Source organism: Mastigoproctus giganteus, chromosome 11 (genome assembly GCF_048544385.1).
Source record: "Mastigoproctus giganteus isolate SK-2022 chromosome 11, ASM4854438v1, whole genome shotgun sequence".
Taxonomy (NCBI): Eukaryota; Metazoa; Arthropoda; class Arachnida; order Uropygi; family Thelyphonidae; genus Mastigoproctus; species Mastigoproctus giganteus.
This window is the reverse complement of record NC_143585.1, coordinates 102,452,188-102,464,191: the sequence shown is the minus strand read 5'-3', so window position 1 is coordinate 102,464,191 and position 12,004 is coordinate 102,452,188. Positions and strand designations below refer to the sequence as shown.

Sequence of the window (12,004 nt, the reverse complement as noted above, 5' to 3'; positions counted from 1 at the left end):
ACAGTACTCACCTTGTATAAATCTGCAATAAAATTTTTTGGTAGATGGTGGTTAAATTTAGGTTGAAAGAAGCATTAAATAGAACTAAGGCGGGGAATGGGATGAAAATATTTTAAACAGATTTTAAAATGAGCGCAAGGAAGTAGAAATGCAGATCTCCAATCCTTGGTTGTCATAAAGAGGTTAAAAGACGTAAATGAAAAATGAAAAAAAAGAGAGAAGACCGGTGGTGCCAATAGTCGTTACGATGGACTTTCGTGAGTAAACCGTCATCAGTTGGCAAATGGAAGAGAAGTGAGCGTGTGTTGTATTTTAAAGTTTATCCATATAAACGCTAATACGTCTCCATCAGATATAACCATATCCGACGGAGACGTATTAGCTTCTTTTGACGTCATATCCCTATACACTAATGTGCATATTCCTTTCACCCTGCAAGCATTACGCGTACTCCTAACAGCTGATGACACTTTAACGAAACGTACCTCTCTTTCAGTTGACCACATCCTTGAACTTACCACTCTTTTACTAGACGCTAGATATTTTAGATTCAACAATAAAATTTATCGACAAACATTTGGTTTACCAATGGGTTTAGGCATTTCTGCCCCCCTTTCTGAAATTTATCTTGCCACTATTGAAAACCAAATTTTACAACCTTTCCCCTCTGAAATTAAATTATACATCCGCTACGCCGATGATATCCTAATAATAGGCAACAGAACAACCATAGACAATCTTTTTTTTAAAATTCTGTACAATACATGACAGGCTAAACCTTACCCTCAAAATCGCAACGGACAACCAGATTAATTTTCTTAACCTCACTATTTATACAACAGACACAAATTTAAATACCAAGATTTTCAGAAAAAATACGCACACCGGTAAATATCTACATTTCACTTCACATCATCCCCTTAGTACCAAAAAAGCCGTCCTACACAACCAAATCTACAACGCTATCAAATTCACCTCTTCACAAAACGATCTACACAATGAACTTCAATACCTTACTGATAAATTCATAGCCAGGAGCTACCCCCCCTCAACTCATCCAACACACAATATCCACAGTTAAAAACAGTATTAATAACCCCACCAGACACAGTCACAAGACAAATACTCGCATAGTTCTCCCTTACCATAGTGAACTCGCAGCACAATTCCGACGTACATTCAAAGATACCAACAACTCCCTCACCTTCTCCACTTACAATAAACTAGGTTCCCTATTTAATTCTTACAAAGATACACACAAATATCCCATCAATGATCTCAATAACTTAATATATCTCATAAAATGCCAACCGAACTGCGACACCTGTTACATCAGCAGCACAACCACCAAATTCGGTTCCTCCACAACTTCCAATACCCGCGCATACTACCACTTCAACAGTTTCAAGACAAGTCAATCCTGCACTGAGTTAACAACCCATGCTCAAACCCACAACCACACCCCCCTTGTTGACTCTGCCATCACTATTATTAAACTTAAATCGAGCTACAGAATTCTTCAATATGAAGCCCTCACCATCGAATGGTACCGACACCATTCTGATCTCAACATTATTAACGCTAAACTTCCCTTCAACCTTTCACCGGCTTGGAACCTCTCGCAGCTAAAGTTCCCACGTGTCAAAAAGAGCATCATGGGAGTTTAGATAAACTTTAAAATACAACACGTGCTCACTTCTCTTCCATTTGCCAACTGATGACGGTTTACTCACGAAAGTCCATCGTAACGACTATTGGCACCACCAATCTTCTCTCTTTTTTTCATTTTTCATTTACGTCTTTTAACCTCTTTATGATAACCAAGGATTGGAGATCTGCATTTCTACTTCCTTGCGCTCATTTTAAAATCTGTTTAAAATATTTTCATCCCATTCCCCGCCTTAGTTCTATTTAATGCTTCTTTCAACCTAAATTTAACCACCATCTACCAAAAAAAATTTTATTGCAGATTTATACAAGGTGAGTACTGTTTTCTAAGCATTTGCTATTCATTTTTTAGTCAAATACTCAATATAAACTTTATACACCAATTTAAAATTTAATTACCTCTTTTCTATATTTTGCCTCTTGCAATTAAATTTATCCAAGCATGGATTATAAATTTTCACAGAAACACGAATTGTAACTACACCAAAGAAACACATACAAACAAAAGCTGCAAATCACACTGATGTCACTCTACAACTAAGCCGAAAACCTTGTTAGGCATTAGCCTAATTACTTATGCATTTTTACAGTTGAACCAACCAAACAAAAGCCGCGAAAGCCAGATGGACGGTGGCAAAAATACTCTGAGCTCAAGCTGATAACTTCGGTACAGTAAGGGACATAGTTGAACTTTTGTTTGTGCAGTGTTGTCAAATAGTAATGAAATTGGAATAGTGTTTTGAAATAGGAAAATAGTAGTACAAAGTAAAAATATCAGAGTAGAGTATAGGCTCAGATGGGGCTGCAGCCCCATACTGGTTATGCCACTGTTATGGGTAGCTGAGGCCAGTTGCTTTGAAATTCAAAGGGTTGGATTGGTACCTAATATAAGAGGAAAAATGCAACTGCTTTTGAAGATGGAGCCATCCTAATCAGACATTCAAAATGATGTAAGAATCTTGGTCCACACTTGTAATCAAGATCTAGACTCTCTTCTCCAATTAGCAGTTTCCTGTGTGACGTTAAATGTATTACAGATTCCTAACTAGGGCTAGGTCTTACTGAAAAACATTTGTTTTCTTTTACTGCAAGCTGTATAGTTGCTAGAGTATTAAACTTGACAGTTGCTAGAGTATTAAACTTGACAGGGCTATCATCATGTAATGTAATCCATTCTGTCATGTTTAGGTTTGCTACCTTTTCAAAATCTCCCACCTGAAAATGATTTGAGTTGGGGAGGTAGTGAAAACATTTCTGAAAGTTTTTTTTTTTTTTTTTCACATAAAATACAAATTTTAGATTATTTTAACTAAAAAATAATAATTTATTTATTAATAAAAAATACTAATGGATTTTTCTGATAACTATTTATTTGTATAGGTTTTTAATTTCCATTTTAGGACTTTATCAACATGGTTTAAAACACATGCTGCCATAATGGTCAATTGGAAAGCATATTTTGGTCGATCATAGTGCATAGAAATAAAAAATATAATGTTCTGGAGAACACCAGTGCCAAAATTCTCATTAATTACTTTCTTGATTTAGCTTAAGTTTACTTCAAATGTATGTAAGTACAGGATGTTTGAAAAGTCCTGGAGCCATAGTTAATTGAGAATTTGAACTAATTCTCTCTTCTTTTTCAGGGTGTCCTTAAGTGATCTTTAGCCTACAAGAGGGTAGACATATAGAAAAAAAATTTTAAGCAAAGTATTTCTCCTTGTGGCTTCAGACTTTTTGGTTTCTAACCCTGATTTAAAACAATGGCATTTATTCTGCATGACTTTTTTTTTTGTTGAAAACCTCAGTTCTTTTTTCATTTTAGCCATTTAAGTAGTATGTATGTAGATGTATGAATTAACTTTATTTCTAGTATGTGCTTCTCCTTTTGTGTATGTTTTCTACTAATTGTAGACAGTTTTAAAATAGATGGCAGCATGAAAATAGCTTTGAAAATTGGAAGAGAAGATCAAACCTATTGTCTGGTTTAGATTTATAAAAGCTAAAATTGATTTCTGTGGAATTCAGATCCAGAATCGATAAAACTGAATCAAGTAATACACAGAACGTAGGATATCATTACATCAAAAAAGTAATGCCTTGTTTTATTTACTTTTTTTTTTTTTTTTTTAATTCTGATTTGATTTTTGGCAGTTTTATTAGGGTTGGGCACTGAAGTCAAAATAAGTACACATTAAGATTTTAAAGCATTCATGTATGAAGTTTACATTTTTGCAAAAGTACTTGCTCTCTAGATGCCACTACTACTGAAAGTTCAGTGTGAAAGACATACACATTCAGCAAACCCTCCATTGAAAGGTGCTGTTATCACATGGATAACTGTGCACTCTTAAGAACTTGCAAGTGATTAGTATCATCATGAACTTTCATCAGGAAGGCATTTCAATCCCCCAATAAAATTACTTCACTCAGAGCTAAACCAGTCATTTCCTGGGACTCATTCCCAGGGCCAAATGATTCAGGACAGCATCATTTGGCATAGTATTGGATACTCGGGTAACTGAGCCTCCAGATTTATTATTGTCTCTGTTATTAGTCCATCATATAATTTTTAAACTGATAGTAATACAGTAGATAATATTTCTATTACAGTATGTAAGGAAAGTGCTTTTTTTTTAATCATTATTAATAGTGAATACTGGTAGGTCTGATATTAAAAAAAAAAAAAAATTTTCTTACTAGATGCCATCAAGGACCAGCTGGCTTAGTGCATTAGATGCTCTACAAGATGCTTTGGCTTTAGAAAATCGTGTTAATACCAAGCTTTACCGATTGCATAGTTTGGCTGAAAAACCATGCTCAGATCCTCATGTAAGTTCCATGTTTATAATTTTATCCATCTAGTTTTACAGAGTAATTTTTGTTTGTGTGTCTACATAGGGTGGACAAAATAATGGAAACACCTGAATAGGTTTTGTTAATGGCTGTATGACGTATTGATGAACATTCAACGATTTCCTTTTTTTTTTTCTTGCAGGTAGTACTGTGAAGGAAACAAGATAAAAGCTGATGTTTATTTAGATATGATACAAAAAAGGTACATGAAGAAAATGATCAACCTGTCTGAATTCTAAAGATCTCAAATTGTTGGTGCACTTTTAGCAGACACATCAGTGACTGAACTGCTGATTTGTTTTAATGTACACAGAGCAATTGTAATGAAATTGATGCCTACATCCACCAAGTATGGAAAATCTGATAGTATAAATTGTGTACAAAAATCAGAATTATCTTGCACTGAAAAGGATTGTAGCCCAAAAACAAAAGTTACTGCCTCAAAAATAGCTGCAGAACTTAATGAGTCTTAGCAATCCAGTTTCTAGTAAAACAGTTTGACAAGAGAACCCTTCATAAAGCTGAAATTTATGGAAGTGCTGTTGCCAAGCCTCTTGTTACTGATGGTATTGCTAGAAAAAGGATGCAGTGGTGTAAGGAGTACAAAAACTGGACACTTGATAGTTGAAAACATATCATATTTTCAGATGGGTATCGTTCACGCTTTTTTTTCAGCGGCAGGAAGAGTTTATTTCATGAATGCCAAACAATGGTTTGGGCAGAAATATTTTTGTATTCTTTAGGTCCTGTCACCACCCTCAATAGGCAAATTACTGCCCTTGACTATTTTGATATTTTGAGTGACCAGGTTCATTCCATGGTGCAAACACTGTTTCAAGATGATAATGCTCCAATACACACAGCCAAATGTGACCATTTGTTTGAGGAGCATGAAACTGAGGCTTAGCATCTCCCATTGCCTGCACAGTCACTAGACCTGAACATTATTTGAGCCATTATGGGCATATTTGAATAGGAGAGAGTGAGAAGCAGATTTTTTCCAATTTCATAATAAACACTGCCTACACTTTTCACACATCTTTACTCCATTAATACAAAACTCGAGGGAAAAAACAAACTACAGTCAGTCCTCGTATAACACGTGTTTACAATTACACGAATTCAATCATACACGATTTATAAATAGGGGAATGATATCTTATATAACACGAACCGAATTCACTTATGCACGATTGCATACAACACGATAGGAATGAAGAGAAGATTCTTAAAATGTATTTGTTTTTTATATCAGTGAAGGGGAAACACATTTCACCATAATAACGTAAAAACCAGCACAATTCCAGCTATCGGTATAATTGCAAATGCAATTAGATTGAATTTACTACCAGTTTATAACAGATTCCACTAGCAGAAACGCAACTGGAAATTGTGTTTATTGTTTTATGGTAGTAACCCCTAGAAATGTGCTTTAGTAAAATGTGAGGTGTTAATAGTGTATCTCTGCCTTTACGGTGTTGTTTATTCAGTTGCTACACGCGCGCAGCTTTGTTTATGTGTATCAAGCGTGCCTCCTTGTTTTGTAATTGTGCTTTATTCCCTAAAAATGAGTAAAATTCTTAATTAAAAGATGTGAAAAGGAAGCGTCCTGGTGAAAACACTGCAGATTCAGAGAGAAAAAGAAAAGCAATATCGATAAACAGAGGCGGACTGGATCAAAAATTCTTACTCGGGGAAATTTATAGTGGCCTCATACTGTGGTTTATGGGCAAAATCACACCGGCCTCTGGCCCACCGGGGTTCCCCGGTAAGGCTTATGGCCAGTCTGTCGATAAAGAAAATATATGAAATTGTGAAACGCTTTGAGCGAAATGAAAGACCATGTGATATTGCACGTGCTACAGGCCTAAATGAGGCAACGCCGAGAATTACAAAGAATGCAGAGAAAATAAAAACAACTTTAATAGCAGGAACAATCAAAGTGTAATTAAAATCCATTAGATTAAGACACAAAGAATTGGAAGAGATGGGATGGCTGTCATCTGTTTGGAAAGAAAATCAAACAAAAGTTTGCTTACGATAGAAGCAAAAGCATTAGCAATATTTTATTACGTAATAAAATACTTACGTATTACTTAAAATACTTAGTAATTAAAATGCTTACATATTACGTAATTTATTAAGTATAATAATAAATAATCGTAATAAAATACTTAAGTATTTTATTACAACTATTTATTGTGTTTGGTAATGTTTTGGTTACAAATGTGTGTGTTCAATCTTGTTTGGTTGGCACCTAACCCTATTTTTCCCATAGGGCCTGTTGTTTATATTGCATGATTTTGCATTGCACGAGGGTTTCTAGGAACACAACTATCGTGCTATACGAGGACTGACTGTATTTATTAATTAAAATTATAATAAATATCAGACTTCCATGACAGTTGGATGGCATATACTAGATAATTTTGAGTGAGGTGGTGAGAGTGCATTGAACCATTTAAGGTTAATTATGAGGGCATCATTGGAATAGGAAGAGATATCCTTTTGGATATTGCTAGTATAAAGGTGAGCTTAAGCATGAGGCATGTAACTGCAGACCATTCTCCCTGACTTAAATGGTAGGGAAATCATGGAGGCAATGATCAAGAGTGCAATATGGGGCATTTAGATAAATGGTATTCTGAAGGAAATGTGATATAGTTTTGTAAATGAAAAATCATGTTAACTAACCTGTTTAGCTATTCTAACAGTTGCTTATGAGCTAGATGACATTGTTTATTTGGGTTTTAGCAAAGCATTTGTCTCAGTCCCATAGGAGCTTACTATATAAGCTGTATTGGGATTGTGGAAAAGATGTTTAGTTGAATCCTGCCTACAGCCAGGGTGGCTGTAGGGTAGGAGGCAGGATTGCGATTAATACTCTTCAGATTGGACTAATATTAGAAGTGGGTCCTTTGATCAATACTAGGACCACTGTTTTGGTTTTTTTAAATGACTTGAAGGGTTAAAGGATGTGGTGTCAAAATTTGCAGATATTGCAATTGGAAGAGTAGTTAATGCACTAAATGGACAAAACAACTTGCAGAACAACTTAAATAGGTCCAAAGGATGGTCAGAAAAGTGGCAGCTATGTTTTAATGCAGCAAAATTCAAGGTCTTACCTGGAGAACAGCAACATCAAAATAACTTATACACAATGGGATCGAATTAAAAATAGTAGTGGAAGAAACTGTTTCCCTTGCAGGTAGCACAGTTATTAGAATCACTGTCTTCTCCACACCAGTTGGAAGAGACCAGAGTTTTGAATCCCATGATGTAAGTTAAACCAGGAAGAGACCCAACAAACCCTGCGGGGTTCAGCAAACAGGCAAATTGACCATAGAACACATGTAACTTACCTCACAGACATAATATATATACAGCATAATATGGCCTAAGTCGTTAGTTAATGTGCCCAAATCCATACATCTGGTAACATCTCAGTACTTGGAAGTTATATGGGTGGACATGTATTTTTCTCTGTAGGAGGTCTCATGGTGTCCTGTTGATGATTTGTTGAACACAGACTGGATTGTAGGACGTTTTCTTTGTTATCTAGGGACAGGAGGTTATAATGCCTCTGAGGCAATTGCAAGACCAAACTTGGAATACTGGCTTAAAAAAAAAAATCCCTCTGTGATACATGAAAAGGTCCAAAAATAGGTAGCACTCCTGGTGATACTAGCAAAATGTTGTCTATATGAGAAAATGCTGAATATGCAGACTACAGACCTTGGAAACTTAGGTACCTTAAAGGGGATATGACTGAAGTCTATAAGACTGAGAAGAGATAGTAAACTGAAGCCAAATTTTCAGTTTAAATGATTCCAGAACCAGAAGCTGTAAATTCAAATTACAGGGGAAAAAAAAAAATTTAGACTGGATTGTAGGAAGAGTTATCTGTGGATAATTGAGGCTTGATAGTTTGGGGAAATTCAAAGGTTAGCTGGATAGGCACCTGGTAGAGGAGGGAAACACAGAGGTAGTTAATTTAATTTTATTTATTCAATCCATATTCATATGGATAGAATAAACATGAATGATTATGGTATGATTTCAGACCTCTCAGATACTTTCTCTATGATTTCATAACTTTTCCATTTATCATAACTGTTACCTCTATGACTTGTATTTTCTTTATCTGTTATTATATAAATGAGAGCTTACATAAGCTTAATTTTTCCTACATTCTATTAATATTTTAGAAATAAACAAGGAGTTACCTTTTATTCAGTCAGTAGGATTTTTTCTTTACCAATTCTCCTTATGTGAATAAATTATGAAATGATAGTTAAAACCAGATTACATAATTTAAAACTCATAATGTGTTCCTCACTGTTGACAAACGGGCAGTCCAATACTCCAGGATCACAGTGGTGAACCCCAACCCGACCCCAGAAATATCAAAACCCCCATGCAACCTTTAGTGAAGGAAGACATTTTGTCATAAACGCGAATTTGAAATACAAAAGAAATAAAATGAGATAAAAGTACGACAAAGCAATGAATTTAAAATGCTAAAAATTCCTCCCTTAAGCGGACTAAAACTTTGACAAGTGTCATGTTCACAGGGTGGAATGAAATTAATGAACTGGGTGTGTGTTCGGAATCTTATAATGTTCGGAATCTTATAAATAAGAGATTAGTCTTTGGTAAGCATGCGTTCGAATGACCACGAATTAGATAAGAAAAATGGGCGTTGGTGTTAGTTTTTTTGTAATTTAATTTCTAAAGTTTCGGCAATCAATAATTTAGTATAATTATGTCGAATATTTAAAATTTTGGCTTCATTAAACAGGAATGTGTGGTTTTCATTTATCGCATGGAATCTAGTTCCGATGCATTCGCACGTGATGCATGGACTGATGCTTCATGTTGCTTAACCCTAGAGTATTTGAAATACATCTGGTAGATCCAATGTAAGAAGAATCACAATCCTTACGTAAAATGTGGTAGACGAGGTGTGTTTGTTCGGAAGTCGATAGTACCATGCGATTTTTTAGTTGCATATAATTTACGGCCCGGTTTTGCTACTATTTTCATTTCTGTACCTCTAAAAAGGTTGTTAATTTGTCTATACCAGCGTTCAACATACAGCATTGAAATAAAATATTTTTTATTAATTCTGTCATGTTTGTTATTGATTATTTTGTCTTTAACTTCTAATTTAATGCTATTGATAGAGGTAATCGGGTATCCTCTATTTAGGAACCTATTCGTCAGTTCTTCTATTTCTATCTGTAGGGCAAGTTGTGTAGAAGAGTATTTGAGTGCATTTAAGAACTGATTTAACATGATCGATCTTTTATGAGTATGGGTGGTAGCTACTATAGTGTAGAAACATCCCCGTATTCGTGGGCTTGTGATAAATACTGAAATTAATATTTTTGCCCTCCCTCTAATTGTAAAGTTTAAAAAATTTTACATACATTTAATAGTTTTAACCAAAAATCACATATTATGGAAGATACCTCGATGACATCCTCATTATAATGGATAAAGACACTACAAACAAAGTTTTGCAAACTTTTAATAATATGTACATTAAGTTAAAATTTACACTGGAGAAAGAACAAGAAGAAACAAGTCCTTAAATTTTTTAAACTTTACACTTAAGAGGGAGACTCCTAATATTTTGAAGAGAAAAATATTTGTAGCTTAGGGATGTTTGAGGAGTCCACGGCCTGCGTATGAAGGGTTTATTTGAGGAGTGTGGCAACATGTTACTTTTCTAGTCCCCTTTGCAGTCAATACGCTGATGCTACAACGTATTGATCTTTCTGCGAAGAAAGTTCTCTTGGGCCTCCAAGAATGCATCCACTGCCACAATGATGTCACTGTTGGTGGGAAAACTGGATGTCAGCCAGGTAATTATTTCAAATTAGGAAATAGGTGCAAGTCCAATTGTGCTAGATCTGAAGGATGGTCCAAGATTTCAAAGTTGTACTTGTGCAGTGACAGACTTGCGAGTAGGTGTGTTGTCCTGGTGGAACAAAACTTGCTGAGTTTTCCTTGGTTTGTTTTCATCTAAATGCCTCGCAACTGTAATATGCTTCTGTACTGTCTTACCTTTCTAAAGATAATCCATTAACAACACTACATCAGCATCCCAAAAAAAACTGATGTCATTACCTTGATAGCTGATGGAATCAACTTGGATTTCTTTGGAGAGGAGACGAGCTGTTTGGACTGCTACTTGGCTGACTGAAAGTGATGGACCTATGTCTCAACCATGGTCACAAACCTTGCAAGGAAATTTTATTGATCTGCTTGAAAACAATGCAAATGTTCACTTGACAGCTCTTGTGTGTTTTTGATCTGCTGTCAACTTTGGTTCCCACTGTACTGACACTTTTTTAAAAGTGAGAGCTCCTCTGTTATTATGTGGCACACTCATTCAGATGAGATTACCAGGATTCTGGCAATGTACTGAGCTGTAATTCATTGATCACTTGTCACCAGATTGTGCACACTGTCGACAACTTCTGGAGTGATGGACGTTGCAGGTCTTACACGGCATGGTTATCTTCCAAACTCTCTCCCCCTCATTTAAATTGCAGCACCTCCATAGCCAGGTGGGAAGGAGCAGCAGTGCATAACACACGCTTCTTGATTAGACCGGGGTTCGAGCCCATCACCACCAAATATGGAGGATGCAGAAAGGTCAGGGAATGACCACCGCATATTCCCGGAGCAATATGGCCTTAGTTGCTAATGCTCCTAAAAACCAAAATAACATAACAAACCCATTTAAATTCTGATGCTCACTTCTTGACCATGGAATAGGAAGGTGCATCATCTTCCAATGTTGTGACCATATTCCCACAAACTGCCTTTAGCATTAGTCCTATTTTTTCCTAAATATTGGATGGCTGCAGGGTAAATGGTTTTGCCCATCTTTCCTCTTTCATACAACGTTGACTTCAGGACACGTAATGGACAAGTCTTCCACATGCAAATGCTTCAAAAAATACCTTGTTACACAGTAAGTATTTAACATTTTTAACATTTCAAATGCCCTTTATAAATATCTTTTAATTTTATACTTGTTATGAGAGAGAGAGAGACTTAAACAACTTAATTTTTAAAGTCTTATTTTATTAAGTTGATTTTATTCTAGTGATGATTTTAATTCATTGTTTTTTCAGCTCATGGATTTCTTAGAATCTGAATACTTAGAAGAACAAGTTAAATCCATTGATGGTTTGCATCGTTATATTAACATTCTAAAAGCAATGGATACTGGTATGGGTGAATATCTATTGGATGAAAAGCTCCAAGGAAAAACAGAACTTTAAAAATTTTATATATATATATTATTATCTTTTTTTGTTTTTGTTCACAAAAAATTAAACCTATAGTAACAAATATACTCAGGGCAACGATATCTCTCAGCATAACTCATGCTAAAGAAATTAAAAATAAAAAAAATGTTTTGCATTTTAACTTGTATATTACAAGTTATACTGTTTATGTA

The 12,004-nt window shown here is 35.2% G+C and overlaps 1 protein-coding gene across 1 annotated transcript in view; it reads left to right on the top strand.

Annotated features, from left to right (window-relative positions):
* LOC150078308 (soma ferritin-like) overlaps positions 1-12,004 on the top strand; it is a 50,211-nt gene extending 38,207 nt beyond the window's left edge. The window contains exons 4-5 of the mRNA XM_090385221.1: positions 4,372-4,500; positions 11,676-12,004. Coding sequence (XP_090241347.1) covers positions 4,372-4,500; positions 11,676-11,825 — 279 coding nt within the window. The 3' untranslated portion in view covers positions 11,826-12,004. The remainder of the gene's footprint in view (positions 1-4,371; positions 4,501-11,675) is intronic.